The sequence below is a fragment of the Equus caballus genome, chromosome 3 (genome assembly GCF_041296265.1).
Source record: "Equus caballus isolate H_3958 breed thoroughbred chromosome 3, TB-T2T, whole genome shotgun sequence".
Lineage (NCBI taxonomy): Eukaryota > Metazoa > Chordata > Mammalia > Perissodactyla > Equidae > Equus > Equus caballus.
In genome coordinates, this window is record NC_091686.1 from 121,375,349 (window position 1) to 121,394,435 (window position 19,087).

The 19,087-nt window shown below is 56.7% G+C and overlaps 1 protein-coding gene across 2 annotated transcripts in view; it reads left to right on the forward strand.

Moving 5' to 3' along the window:
• SORCS2 (sortilin related VPS10 domain containing receptor 2) overlaps positions 1-19,087 on the forward strand; it is a 485,475-nt gene that overhangs the window by 417,617 nt on the left and 48,771 nt on the right. For both annotated transcript variants that reach the window (XM_070262760.1, XM_005608909.4), the window contains exons 7-10: positions 3-121; positions 3,470-3,559; positions 11,744-11,923; positions 16,812-16,958. In XM_070262760.1, the coding sequence (XP_070118861.1) occupies positions 3-121; positions 3,470-3,559; positions 11,744-11,923; positions 16,812-16,958 (536 nt within the window). The remainder of the gene's footprint in view (positions 1-2; positions 122-3,469; positions 3,560-11,743; positions 11,924-16,811; positions 16,959-19,087) is intronic.

A 19,087-nucleotide genomic window follows, 5' to 3' on the forward strand; every position in this document is an offset into this window, starting at 1 on the left:
AGGTTTCCGGTACGTCACCTGCCACATCCACAACTGCTCCGACAAGACGCTGGCGGCCCCGTTCGCAGGCCCTGTGGACCGCAGCTCTCTGACCGTGCAGGACGATTACATCTTCTTTAAGGTGAGGCTGCTCCGGGGGCTTTGGGAAGTGGCGACAGGTGACATGGTGTCTGAGCCACTCTGGGAAGATGGGAGCACCCAGACAGGAGGCAATAAAATGGCTACTTTCCTCTCAACTGCTGCTTTGCTCACAGTGTCCCCCCACCCACGGCAGTGGCCACAGGCACCCCCAAAGGCCCCACAAATCCAGAACCCTGGCTCGGGGACACTGTCTGCTCCTCCTCCCTTCTGCCCACCAGGAAACCCCCACAGCTCAGGGTCCTCAAGCCCAAACCCATTTTGCCCCCTTTGGTTTCAGTGATTTTGGAACTGCTAGGGGCTGCCTCTGGTCATTGCTCTTGGCTGCCGGGCACGTGCTGTCCATGCCCAGAAACCCTTAGAGCCCTGCTGCCTGTGACACAAGTACTCAGGTCACAGGTGGGACCACCCTCAGAAACCATTCAGCAACTCCAGTGAACAACTGGTCCTACTGCTTCTTGATTACCTCCATTGATGAGGACCTCACCCCTTCCAAAACAGCCTAGCCCTCTCCCAGGTAGCCCAAATCTCCAGAAAGGTCATTCCAGCCCTGAGACAAAGTGTTTCCTCTACTCCCATCTGGTGGCCCCTCTGCCTCTGGGACCCCGTGAGAAATCCAAAGGCTCCTACAGAGAAAGCCCCTGGAGGGCAGCCGCTGGCTGCCCAGAAGGCCCCTCTGTGCTCCCCAACCTCCTCTTTGCCCTGTCTCGGGAACGCTCGTCACCCCAGCTGCCCCACTCCACACACATGTGCCAGGGACCCTTGTGGGCCTAGGGGGCTGGAACTGGCATGTCCAGCTCCCGGCCTGAGTCGCTCTGGTCTCCATTGGACGGGACAGCGGGTGTCTGGCGTGCCCTCGGCCCACGGCCACATCTGCCATCCGCTCTGGGAGAAGGAGCCCGGGCTCGGGAGGGAGCAGAGAATCCAGACCCTGTGCCAAAGGGCGGGTGGCCCCGGCAAGCCTGGGTGCCAGGCGGGGCCTCGGGGCACGGCAGACACTGTCACCTCCTTGCAGGCCTGCAGCGTCGCCTGTGGAAGCACCTGCAGGAGGCCCGGCCTGGAGGAGGCGTCCTTGGAATGGTGGACCCTCTGAGGCTGTGGAGCGCCTGCGCAGGTCGCGGAGTCAGGCACAGAGCGCCTGTGGGTGCTGAGTCAAGGTGCTGAGTGGCTCTTGGCACTGGTTCCTTCGCTGCAGGCGCGCTGTGGGGCGTGACAGGGGCCCTGCGAGGCCCTGGGCCTCAGGGACGGTTCATCAGACACAGTGGGGGGTCTGAGCCTGACAGGGCCACTGTCCAGCTTTGGACAGAGCTGTGGTCCCCCAGAGCTTGTTTGCTAATCGGTGAAATGGGTGTGACAGTTGCTGTCTGCCGGGAGGCCTCCGACAGCGCCGGCAGTGTTCACTGCTGGGAGAGGCCCCCCTGGAGCCGCCGGATGGCCGTGGCCTTCAGAGCGGAGATGCTCAGTTGAGCCCGCTCTGCCAGGTCCTGCCATGCTCCCCAAAGCCCGCAGAAGTCACATTGCATCTCCCAGGTGGCGGCCGGTTCTGCCTGGCCCGCAGCCTTGGCTGCACCACCAGCTGCTCCTCCGGGAGGCCTGTGGGAGAGGAGGGGCAGCGGCCTCGAAGGCTCTTTTGAGCTCCAGCAGTGCCGGGCACGAGGCCCGGCTGTCTCCCCACCAGCTCCTGGCAGGAGTGGGACCAGTCATGCCCTCATTTCCTGAGCATCCGCCCCCGCGTGAGATGCCTAGTTCTCGAGGGGCTGAAGGCCGGGGCAGCCAGCCCACCTTCACCCACCCCTCTCTGCAGCTCTGCGGTGGGGCAGACGGGCTCTGGGACAGGCAGAGGCTTCTCTTGGCCACGACCTCGGCATCCTCCCCGCCTGCTGAGTGGATCCTCTGTACCTGGGCTGCATGCTCTTCCCTCTGAGAAAGCAGGCTGCCACCTCCTCCAGGAAGTCTGCTCAGCCTTGCTCACCCCAGGGCCCTTTCTCTGAGCCCCCAGGACTCCTGAGCCCCCCCCATGACAACACTTGTGCTCAGGGGGCCTGAGGGCTGGACCACCACAAGCCCTCACAGCTTCTGCCCTCGTGCATGGAATTGTCTCGCAAGATCTTGTCATCATTGCAGTCATGGTGCCCTGCGCGTCACAGGCCTGTCGTAGGGGTGGCTGTGCGTGTCGGTTTGTAGTGACAGCTATCTCCAGCCCCTGTGCGATTCCTGCAGGGGCCACGCTGCCTGGCGCACTTCACAGCCATTCATCCCCACAGCTGCCCGCCAGGTAGCTGTGATCTTGCCATCCCCACTTTACAGGGGGAAACTGAGGCCCTGAAGAGTTAGGGAGCTCTCCCAAGGCCACGTGGCTCAGAGGTGGAAGAGCTGGAATTTGACCCCGGGCCGTGATGCACCATGGCCTATGCCCTTAAGCACTGCGCTATGTCACCATATACACGTGCACGCAAACACACACACGGGCTGCGAACCCACACACGTGCACACACAAACCGAGAACACGTGCAGATGTGGGAGCACACATGTTCATGCTCTCACAAACGTGTGCGCATAAACAGGGAGAGCGTGCACCCAGATGCACCTGCACACACGTGCACACACAGGGAACACATGCTCACACACGCACACATGCTCACACACGCACACACCTAGTGCGGCCCCAGGAGACCATCTCCCCTGCACCCCGCACCTGCTCCCCTTCCCCTGCCCTCTTCCTGCCCCGTCCCCGTGGAGGCGCACATCTCCCTCTTCCTGGCTCTTCTGTCGTCTCCCGGGGGAGACGAGTCCCACTCTCTGTCTCGGTTTCCTCACCTGTGAAATGGAAATGGCCACCGTTCCTGGAGCTGTTCGTTACAAGACCAGATGAGCTGCTCTGAGGACAGCACCAGCCCATCCACGGTCTCAGGAAGCATCACCTCTCATTGCGTTTCTCATGCCTCGTGGTTTGGTGGCATCTTTTGTGGCTTGAGCTCACCCTTGGCCTGTATCTTCCCAGTGGCTCACCGAAGCACTCTCCCTAGGAGAAATTCTGAGGAGCAGAACTTTCTCCACCTTGCTCCGTGACTTGGATGCAAGGAGACAAGGGGCTGAGAGCAGGTGGGGAAAAAGGTTAGTTCCAACTGAGGGAGGTGGAGGAAGACTTCCCAGAGGAGGGCATTTGATCTGGGGCTTTGAAGGATGAATAGAAGTCTGTGTATTTCAGGCAGAGCAGTATAAGCAAAGTAAAATTTCACCCGCTGAAATACAATGTGTAGTTTTTCATTCATGAGGCTCTGGCTTCACAGGAAACCAAGCTCCTTAAAACCTGTTTCTCCCCTCCTGTCAGGCAACCTCAACAAACCGGACCAAATACTATGTCTCTTATCGTCGCAGTGAATTTGTCCTGATGAAGCTGCCGAAGTACGCGCTGCCGAAGGTAAGCACAGCTTCCGGGTCCCCCTCCCCTGAGGCCACATCCCGAGCCTGCACCGACTCAGGGGCACAGGCCGTGTGCACGGGTGCTGAGTGGTCCCCAGGTCGGGACGGACTCAGGGCCCCACCCTGCCCTTCCCTCTGCCTGCTCTGCCTTTTCCCAAAGCTCCCGCACATGTGATGTTCCAGAGAAATGTTCCAGGCTACTCCCAGCCTCGGTTTCCCATTCGTGCCCCACCCTTCTCCTTCCTGACACCAGGGCACTGGGACCCCCTGTGTCGTCCCCTGCTTTCATGAGGAGTGTCCTTGGAGGCAGGGGGTGGGGGTAGTTCCCATGTCACTCTTTTCTGCATTCCAACTGCCTGTGGGTGTCCGGTACACAGGAGGTGCTCAATCAAAGCCACTGTCTTCCCTCTGCCTGGATGTGGGGGCTGCCGGGCCCCTGCCCCAGCCCCGCCCCAGGACCGAAGTCCACAGTCCCCTCCCTGCTGATAGATTTTTCCCATTTTACGGAGGAGGTGATTGACATTCACAGAGGCTGAGTAACCTGTCTGAGGTCACACAGCTTGTAAGAAACCAAACAGGGCTCAAAACCAGGTCTGGGATAGTCTGGGTCCAGCCTGATGCCACACGTCCCTGCAGGGGCGCGGCACGGCCTGCCTCACAGAGCTCCATCCCACATGCTGAGTTTGGAAGCACAGAAGGCAGCAGCCCTTCCTGCCACACGTGTTGATTGAGCCTCAAGTATAAGCTGGGAACTGCCGGTGCCTGATGCTGCTGCTGAATCAGATGCCCCAGGTTCCTGCTCTCGTGGGGTTTTCAGAGATGAAACAGGCAGAAAATCAAGTAGACAAACAAATGTGTAAAATAATTGCAAGGTGTGTATTGTGCTGTGAAGGGAGCGAGGGGCAGAGACAGAGTGATGGAGGGTGGGGAAGCTTCCCTGACAGGGATATTTCCTCTGAAGCCCAAAGGTTACAGAAAAGCTGTTCAGGTGGAGGGCAGTGCCTGTGCAAAGGCCCTGGGGCAGGAGCCAGCCTGGCTGAGGGCAGCAAGTGTGGTGGGGTGAGAGGAGACAGGTGGTCTGGGCCCCGAGAGCCTGGGCCATGGACTGCTGTGGAGTCCCAGACGTTCAAGCTGCTGCCTGGCCCCATCACACCATCCTGAGCTGAAATGGTTTGAAAAGTACATGAGGCTTTTAAAAACTTCTCAAATTTTCTCTTTAAAAAAGGAAAGGAAAGGAAAGGAGAAGAGAGAAAAATGGAAAGGAAATAAAAAAAGGAGCAAGTGTAGTAGATTGAGTCCAGGCGTGGCTGAGTCAGGAAATTGGAAACTGATGGTTTCATTTAGGGCAAAGGCAGGGGGTGTCCCTGGGGGGGAGGGGACCTTTCCTCCACCCTGGGGGCTGCAGCCTCCGAAGCGTCCTTTGATCCTTTGTCTGTGTGTGGGGAGGGGGACATGTGGCGAGGAGGAGCTAGGCAGACACCGGGGTCCCTCCCCGCTCCTCTCTGGCACTGGGACCTGGGCAGCTGCCGCCCCTCTGCAGGGACAGGGGTGGCGGGACCAGCGGCCAGGCTGCTTCTGAGAGTGTTCTCGGGAGCCCACGGCCTCAAGTGGGGACCTCATGACCTTGAGTGCCAGCTGACCTCCCTGGACCTCAGAGTCCTCGTCTGCAGGTGCAAGGGCAGCGTGGGTTCCTCGGTTGTCAGTGGGTTTGCAGGAAGCGCCCCATGTGCGTCCTGCTGCACGCCCTCGGCGGTGTGCATTCCGTGCCAGCCGCCTGTGCCCTGTTCCTGTGGAAATGAGGAGTTACTTAAAGGACTCTGATAGGAGATACAGCCCCCACATCGTAAGTGGTGACAGAAATGAGACACATACATGCCCCTCGTGTCATCCAGTGTCAAGAGAAGACCAGGGACCCATTCAGATCAGTGACATTTGCATTGGTCCTAAATGTCCTCGCTCGGGGGCCCCTACCCAAGACACGGAGATGGGCGGGTGAAGATGATGAGCGAGGAACAGGCCCCCACCGCCACCCCCGCCCGGAGCCCCTCCCTTGAGGATCTTGAATCCTCAAGACCACGTGTCACCTTGCCGAGAACTTTGCCCAGCCCAGAGCCGGCCTGCTTCCCCGTCACGAAATCCAGGAGAGCAGCCAGAATCCAGCATCTCCCACCAGCATCTTGTAGAACCAGCTGATTGAATTTCCTAATCAGATTTTGTGTTTTATGGTAAATTTGTAGTCTTGCCTGTTTCTTCCCCCCAAACCACATTCCATCTCTTTTTTCTTTAATTGCCCAAGTAACAGGAAAACAATGGAAATCGGAGCAGAGGGGACTCGCCCACAGCCGCCCTCAGTCCCGGGGACCCCCGTTTGGTTTCCCCACAGTCCCTGCCAGATGCCACAGCACCTTCCATGTAGCAGGATTGTAGCCGGCCCGGGGCTGCAGCCGGCTCTCATGCGACATTGTATCACGAGAAATTTTCCAGAACGATACATGGTATCCCTTTAAATGACTGCAAAACTGTCAATGGGGCCGCGCCTCCTTCTCCAGCTGGGCCCAGTTCAGTCCTCTGCATGCTTGGGTGGCTTCCCTTTTTCATAATTATAAACAGGCCACAATGAATATACTTATGCCTGCAGGTGTTTCTTTTTTTAAAATTTATTTTCTCAAGTTAAAATCTAAGAAGAACTTCTGGACAACAGATATAAATATTTGCGTAGCTTAGTTGCTTTCTGAAAGGGCTCTGCCTTGCCGCTGGCAAAGTTAGAACAGACCGGTTTCCACACAGCTTTGCCGAATTTTGTGTTGTGTCATTTCTTTCTGTTTTCTTTCTACTTGAAAAGGGATAAATGGTACTATTCTGCTACTTTAATTCACCTGTCTGTGAACACTCTCAAGGGTGGACAGTTTCTATTATATTTGCCAGCATCCTTTGCTTGAATTGTTTACTTTGTAATGATTAAAAAAAAACCAAACTCATGTTCCCTAACAGAAAAAAACAGGCATAGGCTATAAATAGACAAAAGAGGAGAAAAATTCAAATGACTATCAACTGTATAAAAACATTCATAAGAATAAAGTAAAGGTAAATTGACTTTCAAGTGAAATATTTCTTTATTTGTAATAAATTTACATAAAGTAAAACAGAATTCAGGAAGCACGAGAACAAAGCGGGAAGTGACCGCAGGGAGGTGGTGGAGGAGAAGCACCAGGGCTGACTCGGTCTAGACGACAGGTGCGCCAGAGGGCCTTTTGGATGGAACCCTGGAGTCCGTTCAAAGGCTCACAGTCCCCCAGGGAAGCTTGGATGCTAAACCGAGGTTGGTGTCCACGAGTTCAGCTCTGACCACGGCAGCAGCCTCCCACCCCTCACCTCCAGCCCCGTGGCCGGCAGCTGGGCCCCTGTGCCTGGAGCCGCATGCACGCAGCTCGTGAGAGGCAGGGTGGACAGCAAGGACCTTATCCGGCAAACGTTGGGGGCCTGTGCTCTGATTGTTGACTGCTGTTTCTGATCATGGGGGTGCAGACACCCAGGGGCAGCCATCATTGCAGCCACTACTGACTTAAGCAGATTCCAAGGGGATTTAAGGGGCCAAAGTCTGTTTTTCCGCCCATATTTTCCTTCTTTTCCCCTTTGGGAGCCAGACATTTGAGGACTAGGGCATTTAAAAGCAACCACATATATGGAGGAATTTAGAAGGTCACCGTGCATGCTCAGGGAAAAGCACAGGCTCAGAAAAGACCTAGAAGAGCTTGAGTTTACACCTCAGGCTGATCCCTGGCACAGAGACAGCCTGCAACAAATAAAAGCAAAAGTGGAAAACAGCAAACTCTGGGGAAAGGGGAGAATCTGATTTCCAGAGATACTGTACTATCTCCAGTTTTCAACAACAAAAACAAATCACAAACAATACAAAGAAAGGATGACCCATTTGGGAAAAAAACCCAGAAATTGTTCCTGAGAAAAAAACAGATGACAGACCTCCTAGACAGAGACTTTACAACAATTGTCTTAAAGATGCTCAAAGAACTAAAGAAAAGCGCAGAGGAAGTCGGTAAAGTGATATTTGAAGAAAATAGAAATACCAAGAAATAGGCAGAAAACATGAAAAGGAACCAAAAAGAAACTCTGGAGCTAAAAAGAACAGGAATTGGAATGGAAAATTCACAAGAGGAATTCAAAAGTAGATCTGAACAGACTGAAGAAAGAATCGGAGAACTTGAAGATAGTTCAGTGGAAATGATCAAGTCTGAGGATCAGAAAGAAAGAAGACTGAGGAAAAGTGAACACCGTCTCAGAGACGTGTGAGGCAGCATCAAGTGGACCAACATACGCATTGTGGGAATCCAAGGGGCGAACAGAGAGAGAAAGGGGCAGAGAGATTATCTGAAGAAATAATGGCCAAAAACTTCCCCAAATTGATGAAAGATGTGAATGTAAATATCTAAGAAAGCTTGATGACCTCCAAGTCCTGTAAACACAGAGAGACCTGCACCAAGACGCATTGTAATCCAGCTGTTGAAAGACAAAGGGAGAACCTTGAAGGCAGCAAGGGAGAAGCAACTCGTCACATCCCGGGCTCCTCAATGAGATCAGGAACAGGTTTCTCCTCGGAAAGCTGGGAGACGGAAGGCAGCGAGGTGATATATTCGAAATGCTGAAAGAATCTGGTGAAAGTGTTGGTTCATTAGAATGTTCCATGAATTTTATATAGAGATCTGTGGGGAAATTTACCCCATGACGCTCATTAAAAATGTTTTTAAACTTTCCTCAATTACTTCTTTAAAATGTATTCACTACAACTAATGGAATAATACAGATATCTTCATTCCTCCTCTCCAGGGCCATCTCCCTCCCTCATTCCTCAAGCTGACTGTTGTAGAAACCCTTGGAGACCTCTCAATAGTCACTCTCCCTTCATCTTAGTTTAACTAACTGCAAATTTTAGCTGGCACATTGATTTCCAGCTAAAAAACTACATTTCCCAGTTTCCCTTCAGCTAAATGTGGTCATGTTTCTAAAATCCGACCAATGAGATGTAAGTGGAATTGTCATGGGAGACTTCTCAGAACCCTCCTTTAAAGGCAAGCCTTTCTCTCCCTCTTCCCTTCCTCCTTCCTGTTGCCTTGTATGTCGACATGATGGCTGGAGCTCTAGCAATCATTTTGGCCCAGGAGGATAAGGGCTATATCATGGGGCAGTAAAAAGGTGGCCCAGAAGGAGCCTCTGTTCCTGGTGACTTTCTAGAGCTTTCATACTGGACAGTCTACTTCTGGACTTTAACATATGGGAGATATAACTTCTATCTTGTTTAAGTCACTTTTTCCCCCCAGTTTCTGTTGCTTTCAATCAAACCTGATAACAAATATCGGCAACCTTGGTCTTTCCTTCCACGTATTTCTCCAGGGCAGACAAATAGACACATACAAACACATAGACATATTTTTGATTGTTTTCCATATGCTTTCTTTAAAAATGGAGTCAATAAGTGTCCCTACTTCTAACTTTTCTTTAAAAAAAAAAGAATAATGGAAATGCAAATTTAAGCAAAAATCGCATATTATTTATCACTTGTTAATCAGCAAAGGTTTTTGAAAGACCATTCTCAGTGTCGGAATGCATGAAGCGAGATGAGTGGGCTCCGCACCTGCCGGTGGGGAGAGAAGTGGTCTAAACTCTCGGGACAGTGATGATGTAACTCGAACTTTAGAAATGCTCCGACTCTCAATGCAGCCACTTCCCTTCTTAGAACTTATGTCCAGGAAATAAGCAGAGAGGCAGAGCTCTGCCTGGGAACATTCACGGCTGTTTTGCACGTAGTGTTGGAAATGGTAAAGGCTCACCAGTCGGGAAACCGTTCAATGAAATATGGTACGTCCACCGAGTGGGCTATCGCACGGGCGTTAAAAGGGGTGTTTACACAGAGTTTCAATGACAGAGGAAAATGCTCCCCATATAATGCGAAAGAGCAGGCTACAACCATATGCGAAAAAATACGTGAATCACACTTGGGAAAAGCCCAAAAGTAAACAGTTTAAAATGTTAAAATCAGGTCTCTCTGGGGGTGGCGTTGTAGGCAACTCTTAGTTGCTTTGTACACTTTTCCTTGTTTCCTAGATTATAGTAAACATCTACCCAGGTGCGGAGGGGACGACGTCTGAATGTATGCAGAGGCAGCGAATAGCGAATGCTTACTGTGCAATTGGCACTGGGCGCACCCTGAGCTGGGGGCCACCCTGGCGCGGCCAATGGGATGCCCCTCCCTGCCGAGGCCGCCGAGTGCCCGGTGGACACAGTGCAGTTGGGCCTGTGGCCGAGCGTGCAGAACTAGGAGGGGGAGGTGGGAGAGAAGAGATCCCCCTGCTCCGTGGGTCGGGGTTCACAGCATCCCCCGGACCCCCACCTTCCCATTGCACAGACGGGGACTGCCAGGCCCTGTGTCCCGACCTCTGTAACCCTTCCCTCATCACGAGCGTCTTCATTCTAGTCAGTCCTGTATGTTCGATTTACATCCAGAGACAAAAGGCCGGGCTCGTGCTGCTGGGGTCCCCCGATTGGGAGGTGCGCAGTGGGGGCTTCATGACACGGTCCCTTCTCTGCAAAGCCCGTCTCTGGCCACACAGCAGGGGTCTGGGCCGGGCGGGAGGGGACGGGGCCCAGGCAGCCTCGTCTTCACTCTGACTAGAAGGCCACACCGGAATGGACAGAACAGGGACCCAGTCTGTTATTAGAGGGGAAAACACGCCCTTCTCTAGGCCCTACCATCAGAGGACAGTGGAAAGGTGAGCATACCCCAAAACTGCACCAGCCCCACCCCCCAGGGTCGGAGGGTCTGTGTCTGCAGGCTGTGGCTGCTGGCCCACCTCTGCCGTCATCCGTCTGTCTTCAGCTTCTGGGTCCTGGCAGCTCTGTTGCCAGAGGGGCAGGAAAAGCTTCCAAGTGATGGACGGCAGGGTCGTAGACGCAGGGAAGGAAAGCTCACTGAGGCTTCTCCCAGGGCCTGTGCAGACGCCCTTCCCCGTGGCTCCAGGCCACATGGGGCCCAGGCTGGGGGCGAAAGAGAAATGAGAAACCCAGTTAGCCCTCAGTTTCTTTTCCTGCCTTGTGATTTCTTGGGGTTTGTTTCGTTTCTGAATTGTAAAATCTGGGACTGAAACCTGAGATGACTGTGGTTGGCCCGCTCAGGAGCTGCCCAGGCCTCCTGCTCCCAGAGGGAAACTGAGGCTGGAGCCTTGGTCTTTGCTGGTCGCCCCCTCCGGGCAGCCCGCCTAGCCCTTCTGCTGGGGGTGGGGCCTGCCCTCAGCTCAGCAGCACCCCGGGCTGCCCCCTCCTGCCGCGGACCACCCTATGGGGGCTTGTGGACTATGAGCCCAGTGGAGGCGGAGGTTAGGGGCCACCCACACTCTGGCCCCGGCGCTCCGCATGGGCTGGCACGGAGGAGCAGCGGCAAAGGGCAACTCACACAACAGCCTGCTGATGAAGTCTGGGCACGTGAGGCTGGAGCGAATTAGTCCATTCCTCCTGCCCAGTGTACATTCCCAGGGAGCAGAGACCACACGTGGCTCCCCACTGGGCCCCAGTGCCTACAGCAGTGCCTGGCACACAGTAGTTGCTTAATGACTACGTGTTGAATGGATGAACTGACAGGTGACTTGTCTGATCCCAGGATGGGACGGGGCGGGGCGCAGGGAGGACACCCACCCTCCCCTCGCAGAGGAGCGTCTGGGGTGCATTCTGAGCATCTGGGTGCTTGGAGGTCTCCGCTGCTCTGCAGGGCAGACAGGCGGCAGCCTGAGGGGGGCCGGGGGAGGAGGCATCACTGCCCCCCTCCCTGGGCCTGGGCCTCCCTCCCACAACCCAGTACAGAGGGTCAGAATGTCACCTCCATTTTGGAGATGGGAAAATGGAGGCCCAGGGCGGTAATGGACTAGCCCAAGGTCACAGAGCTGAGGATGCAGAGCCAGGATGAAAATCCACATCAGCCTGACTCCAAGAGCATTCGAGCCCTACCTACTACCCCCCGGGGCTGCCCACTCCCCACGGCCCTGGGCTGCCTTCACTCTCCCACACTGGCCCCCAGCCCCCCTGACCCTGTGCCCCCCCGTGTCCCCCAGCCCCCCTGACCCTGTGCCCCCCCGTGTCCCCCAGCCCCCCTGACCCTGTGCCCCCCCGTGTCCCCCAGGATCTGCAGATCGTCAGCACGGACGAGAACCAGGTGCTGGTGGCCGTGCAGGAGTGGCACCAGACGGACACCTACACCCTGTACCAGTCGGACCCGCGCGGCGAGCGCTACTCGCTGGTGCTGGAGGCCGTGCGCAGCTCCCGGCAGGCGGGGGAGAGCGTGGTCATCGACATCCTCGAGGTGGGACGCGCGGAGGGAGGGGCCGGGGCGGGCGGCCGGGCGTCGGGGGCCAGGTCTCCCCCTTCTCTCTCCCTCCCCCCTTCCCTCGAATGCTCTATGTCAGATCCACAGATGTTTCTATAAAGTGCCGAATGTTTTGGGCTTTGCAGGCCAAGAGGATACTCTGTAGGGACTTAGCGCAAGAGAGAAAACTCGCTCTTTTTGATGAAATTCAAAATATAGTGATGGAGCTCACCTTTTCGTAACACAGGTCTACGAATGAGAAAACAAAGTCTTTTGGGGGATAACATTTTGCTGAATTGGGGTTCAGCATTAGTGGTCCATATCATCAGCTTGACCCCAAGCGATCATCTGTAAAGCCACTCCTGGCCCCCACTCTGTCTCAGGCCTCTGCGCGTCCTGCCACCCTCCGTGCCTCTCTCTCTCCCCTCAGCCCCTGGTCTCCTCTTCCTTCTCCCCTCTGTCTGTGTAGCTGATTTCTGTCTGGCTCTTTCTCATTCTGTCTCTCTCTCCTGCCTCTCCTCTTTCCAAAAATGGGGCCAGGGCCTCCCTGTGTGCTGTTCGGACACAGTGGTAGCCTCTCCTCCCTGCGCCCTGCCTGGGGTCCTGCCCTCGTCTGTCTCCCCTCGAAGCCTCCACTTGACACCTCCTAACATGACACCGAGGGCTCATGGCTCCCGCTGGGCTCTCTCTGCTGTCTGAGGATGCCGGGGCACGGGAGCCTGCTGTATCGGGTTCCACAAATGTCGATCGCCTGCACGGGACGGGCCCGGCCTGGACCAGGACTTTCCCTGTCACCTCCTCTGTTCTTGTCCACACCAGAGCCAGGGAGGGGGGTCCCTCAGCCCACTTATAGGTAAGGAACCTGAGGCTCAAAGAAGGCAGGCAACCTGCCCAGACAGAGCCGGAAGCAAGTGAGAAAACTAGAACAGCCCCTGTCTGTCTGCCCCAAGCTGGGCCCATCCTTCTGGCCAGCACTCCCTCTCTTGGTCATTCACCCCAAGCTCCTCTCTCGTGCCCTGCCCTCGGGGAGCCCCTGGGCCGGTGAGGACACCGTAAGTGTCTGGGTGATGTAGCGTGTTTCCATAGTGAGCTCCGGATGGTGGGTGTGGCAGGTCCCACACAGGCACACGTGGCCTCCTGACCCTGTGGGGCTGGGAGGTTGTCCCCTGGGTGGCCAGCAGAGTGGGGAGACAGCGGGGTTTATCAGCGTGGGAGGCGGCCTCCCAGACAGAGCGGGGGCTGCAGCGTTTCTCTCTCATTGTCGACGGTGGCACGGGAACCGTTTCCCCCCAAAGAGATGAAGTGGTCATTTGTCCACAGTGAGAACCCATCCGTCAGGGTTACTCCCCAAGCCGGATGGTGCCGATGAATGAGCTGCGGCTTGCTGCCCTTTATGGAAAGCTGCGCCTTGGCGGCCCCAGAAAGCCCTGTACCGTGGGCCCTCCGAGGAGCCCACTGGGCACGCCACCGACCCGGCTCTGGAAGGGGCTGTCGCAGCTGCGGCCTGACACCAGCTGGGAGAACAGAAAGGGCACCCAGGACAGGAGCGCTGCAGACTGTTCGCTCCATTCTGTTCTGTCCATGGGTATCTGTAATGTTCATACCGCACGCCCGGCTCCGGGCCCCACCCTGGGGACACAGGGAGGAACAGACCAGCCCGCATGGAGCTCCGGCCTCTGCAGGAAGACCAGCTCCCACAGACCTTCCGACTCAGCGTGCCAGTGCCAGCAGGACACAGTGAGGGGCGACAGGCCAGCCTGCAGGGCAGTCAGGGTGTGCTTCCTGGAGGAGGGGGTACAGACTGAGTTGAGGTCAAGCAGAAATTAGCTGGTTGAGGAACTGGGAAACAGCAATCCATGCACACAGACCACAAAGTGAGAGGACATGGGGAACCAAAGGAGGTTCTCGGTGGCCGGGTCCAAAGCTGGGCTCCCTCGCTTCTCTGAAATCCGCCGAGCAGGGGTCACAGGTGGTGGTTACAGGCACGACTCTGGAGGCTGACTGCCTGGGCTCAAATCCCAGTTCTGGTACATATTTACTGTGTCACCTTAGGTGGTTACTGAACCCCTCTGTGCTTCCGTTTCCCCACTGTGAGATGAGGATGAGAGTGGTACCTTCCTCACAGCGTTGCCCTCAGGATCCAAGGACATCTTTCCCCTTAAACACGTGGAGCAGCGTCTGGCGCCAAGTCAGTGCTCAGGGAGCTCTGGCTATTTTCACAGCAGTCGCCTTTTCCGGGCATTCGAGATAACGCATGGGAAGGGCCTGGCCTAGAGTCCAGCTGGTGGGTCCCACGCATGCGCCAGTTCCGCTGTTGTCACGGTTGTCCTTCGTCCAGCGGTGTAACCAGGACAAGTGCTCTGTCCCAGACATCACAGGCAAACATGCCTCAGAGGCCTGGGCTCACCATGCCACAAGGGGTCACCTCGGCAGGCACCCCGGGTGCGGACAAGATAGCAGAGGTTTCTGGGTGCCTCTGTGCCAGAGCTTGGGTTAAGTAAGGGGTCTCGGGGGGGTGTCCCGGTCTTGTCCTCTGCCCCTGAGGAGCCCTGGTCACAGCTGGACGACAACCATCGTAGTGGGCTGAATGGGGACCCCAAAGTAAACCGCCACGTCCCATCCCTGCACCCCGTGACTGCGACCTTATTTGGAAAGAGGATTTATGCAGCTGTCATCAAGTGAGGGGCCCGGAGGCGAGGTCGGCTGGACTATGGGGGCGGGCCCTGAATGCGGTGACGAGCATCCTCTCAGGATCAGAAGACACAGACGCCCGGGGAGGAGGCCGTGGGAAGAGGGGGGAGACATCGGGTGATGTGGCCACAAGCCCAGGGACGCGTGGAGGCAGCAGACGCTGGGCGAGACGAGGAAGGACCCTCCCCTAGAGCCTTCGGAGGGGCGCAGCCCTGCCAGCCCTTCGTTGTGGACTTCTGGCCTCCAGAACTGTGAGAGAACAAGTTTTTGTTGTTTTCAGCCGCCAAGTTTGTGGTAGTTTGTTCCGGCAGCCCCAGGAAATGAATACAGCCACCAAAGGGGAGTTATGTGGGCACATGGATGCTGGGAGCTGACACTCAGCTGAGCAGACCCAGCCCAGGGGCCACGCAGCCGTGTCCGCCCCGTCTCTGGAGCGTGAGGGCTCTATGGCCTTTCTCGCCGAATGTGTTCACGGAGACCGGCAGGATGTAGAATATCGATTACCAAATGACGCCAGGCACCGCTGGGCAAATCAGCATCCCGTCTGCCCTGGGGCATGGCGAGGGGGCATCGCAACCCAGCGCTCACAGGCCGGACGCGCCAGGTGATGTCTCAGGTGAGCAGGGACAGAATCTCGTCTCCGTGCGGAGGGAAGGGGCTGTGGTCCTCATGCCCTGGGCTGCCACCCCAGGAGGACCAGCCCAGAGCTTCGTCTGTGGAGAGGGACCTGGTCTCCCCGACCAAAAGCAGCGTTTTACACAGACGCCGCACAGCAAAGGGGAACTGAGGGTGCTTATCAGCAGACAAGGACGTTACCCGGGTGGGCCCGCTGTCACTACAAGGCTCCTTGAAAGTGGAGGGGGCGGAGGAGGAGGGTCAGAGAGATGCTGAGCTGGCTTTGAAGATGGAGGAGGGGCCACGTGCCAAGAAACGGAGGAGCTTCTAGAAGCTGGAAGAGGCCAGGAGACAGGTTCTCCCCCGGAGCCTCCAGGAGGAACCAGCCCTGTGGATGCCCTGTCTTTAGCCAGCGAGCCCCGTGTTGGACTTCTGGGCTCCAGAACCGCAGCATCATAAATGGGCGTGGCTTTAGGTCACTGAGTCGGTGTTAATCTGTGACAGCAGCCGCAGGACGCTCAGCCACCATTCACTCGGCCCCTGCTTGCTCCAGCGTCGTCGGTGGTGTGCTCCCCTCGTGGCAGGCTCTTGGCCTCCCTGGGCATCGAGGATAGTGAAGCACCAGCCTCCTGGAGTTGTGGGAATCTAGTGGGCTGGCCCTTTCGCCCACCACATAAATGGCACCTAGCAACTGTGTTATGACCGTGATGCTTGTTGTTAAGTACAAGCATAACCCCCGGCTCAGGAACCTCGGGTAAACTCTATGACTCTCTGAGCCTCGGTTTTCTCGGGGTCACTGTGAGAAATAGGGACACGGTGCGTAAAGAGGAGCAGGAGCAGCTTCGGGGGCACAGGAGGCTCCGAGGAGCTCAGGCCACACCACTGGGCTCCACCACTGGGTTGGAGGCCTCTGTGCAGCAAGGAACTTGCAGAGAAAGCGCATCTCTATGTAAACAGGGGGTTGAACTATGGGGAATTGCTGATATTTGACGATTTCTTAGAAGCAACCTTAGTAACTAACTGTGGGATGTATTTCGCTCACATCTCAGGAAACCTTGAGAAAGGGGGCAAGGCGAACCTTGAGCCCCTGTCCAAGGCAGGCTGGGATAAGCACGGACCCCCACCCTCGCTGTGTTGTACGGGGTTGAGCTGACAGAGTCCCAGAGGAAATCCCAGAGCGATCCCTCGGCCCAGGCCTGTGGGTCCACCGGGAGAGAGGCGAGGGGAGAGGGCTCTGAATCAGGAGCTTTGGGCTGGAGACAGGTGACGTGACGCACAGGTGTCGGGACCAGAGCTCTGCTCGCTGTCTGACGGCCGCAGTCTGAGCCTGGGAGGACAGCTCGGTGTCATGAAAAGCGCCCGGGCTTCAGGGTCAGACAGAACCAGCTTCCCATCAAAGCTCGGAGAGTCTGGATCCCTTACCCCTGCGCCCCACTGGCCTCCAGGGTGCACACAGTTGGCCTCAGCCCCAGGGCCGTCGGGGTGAAACAGGGCTCTCAGAAGGGGCGGGCGCACAGGACCCTGGCTCCCCAGAGGGCTCTGGGAACGTTTTTACCATCTGTCTGTGATTCTGTCCCAGGTCCGAGGGGTGAAAGGAGTCTTCTTGGCGAACCAGAAGGTCGATGGGAAGGTGGTGACGCTGATAACCTACAACAAGGGCCGCGACTGGGACCGCCTGAGGCCGCCCAGCACAGACATGAACGGAAAACCCACCAACTGTAAGCCTGTGAGTGCCTCCGCTCAGGTCACACGCCTCCTGGGGGGCGGGCGCAGGACGCTGCTGCAGGAGCCGGAGGGTCGGGCGTCTGAGCAGGGCCACCCAAGAGGCACGGACCCCCGATTTCTCTGTGCACAGGGGAGAGGGTCCCGTGAGGCTCCTTGCTTTACGGAAGAGTTCACTGGAGTCCGAGAGGGAAGTGTATCAGTCAGCTCTTGCCACAACAGTGCTGTGTAACGACCCTCCCCAAACACAGTCACTTACCCTGCAGCTCTGCGGCTGGACTGGCTCACATGCCTGGGGGTTGGCTGATGTCGGAGGGGATCTGCTCTGCGTGCCTGGCGTCTCCCTCCTGGGACCAGCCCAGGCATGTTCTCATGGTGACAGCAGAGGTGGAGCAGAGACAGGCAGGCACACTGCAAGTCTGCTCTCCTGCTGGCCAACATCAAGGGCCAGACGCACGCTCTGCCTGTGGAGGCGGGCAGCTGGGCCACAGCCCAAACGTCGTGAGCTCCGGGCCGGCCCTGCTCACCCAGGGCTGCCTTTCCCCATGAATACGAGTGTAGGCTGCCCCAGTGCCTTGGCTGCCTTGGGGGCAGGGAGGGCCCCCTCTGGCCCTTGCATGGCCCCCAGGAGGTCGGGGTGGCCTGCAGGCCCCAGCCGCTCAGGATGGAAAGACAGGGGTCAGGGAGCGGCAGCTGTGAGGGAGGAAGAGGCTGCAGGCTCAGCTCCAGTGCCCCTGTGATCTCGGCCGAGTCAGTCACTGCTTCTCTGCAAAAGGAAGGGAGACGGTCAGAATCCCCTGAGGCATTGTGAGGATGATATGAAATAGTTCTCAGATGTGCCCAGTACAGGCCCCGGCACAGAGCCAGCAGGCGAGGAAGAGCAAGTCCCTTCCTTTTTGGGTTGTCCCCACTTCCCATGCTGCCCAGTAGCCTGGAATGCCCTTTCCTGCTTCTTCATCCACCAAACTCCTACTGACACCTGAAAACCCAGCCCAGATGCCCCCTCCACTGAGAAGCCTTCACTGGGCTTGCTTGCTTCTGTCTGTTTCTCACTGGCCTCGAACGAAGCCCCTCACAGGCAGGGCCTGCCATGGGGGATGCCCAAATCCATCCGTCACTCTGCCTCTCTGGAAATAAAAAGAATAACAGTGCCTATTTTAGAGAGACATTCATTCAACAAATAGTACAAGCACCTACTGTGTGTGAGGCACTGTTCTGGGAGTTCAGAGTACACCAACACACAACACAGAGAACAGTCTTGCCCCCGTGGGGTGCTGCCTGTGTCTCTGCAGGGCCTCTGAAAGGGCCCGCCACTGACCCCCAGAGCCAGGGGGGCCTCTGTGCCCTCCGGCAGGGCCAACACTTGCTCCCGGAGGGAGCCCGAGGCCTGAGCTGGCCTCCCACTGAGAGCTGCCTTGTGGCCTCTGCAGGAGCCCCTCCCATTGACGAGGGCGGGTAGTCACGCCTGTCGGCCTCCGGGGAGAATTAATTACCTGCCACTGGTGAAAACCCCACCGAGAACAGGATTGCCGTGAAAGGGCTAATTTGTATCATCGTCAGCAAAGTTAAGCCGTATTAATCTGTCAAAGCAAGTTTTTGCTAAGAATAGATTCTTGTCTGCAATCACGCAGCTCAGTGAGGAGATAACCTTTGCGAGATTTGTGTCCCGGCCTCACGATAAGGAGGAGCAGAGTGGTGGAGCGGGCGGGCCGAGACCCCAGTGAGCATGAAGGAAAGAGGGAACCAGCCCTTGGGAGACCCCCGCCCTGGGCACAGAGGACAGGAAATGAAAGCCAGCAGGGGCCCAGGGCTCCCCTGGCTGTCGTCCCTGACCATCCTCCGCTCAGCCCCGCATCGTCTCAAGGAGCGGAGCGAATGCCCTCAGAGTTTACTTCTCATCGGAAGGTGGTTCCTGCTTCCTGCAGAACCCTCGGGAAATACAGAAACAAATGAGAAGGGAGATGAGGTGTGCCTGTGATGGTATCGCCCAAAACTAACGATAACTGGGTGTCTTTCTTTCTAACCTCTCCGCTTATCTGCACCTTCCATGTCATGATTGGGATCCTGACCCGTGTGAGTCCGCAGTCTTCCGTTTTTCCTGTAACTCTGGGTCGTGAATGTTCTCCCGGCTAT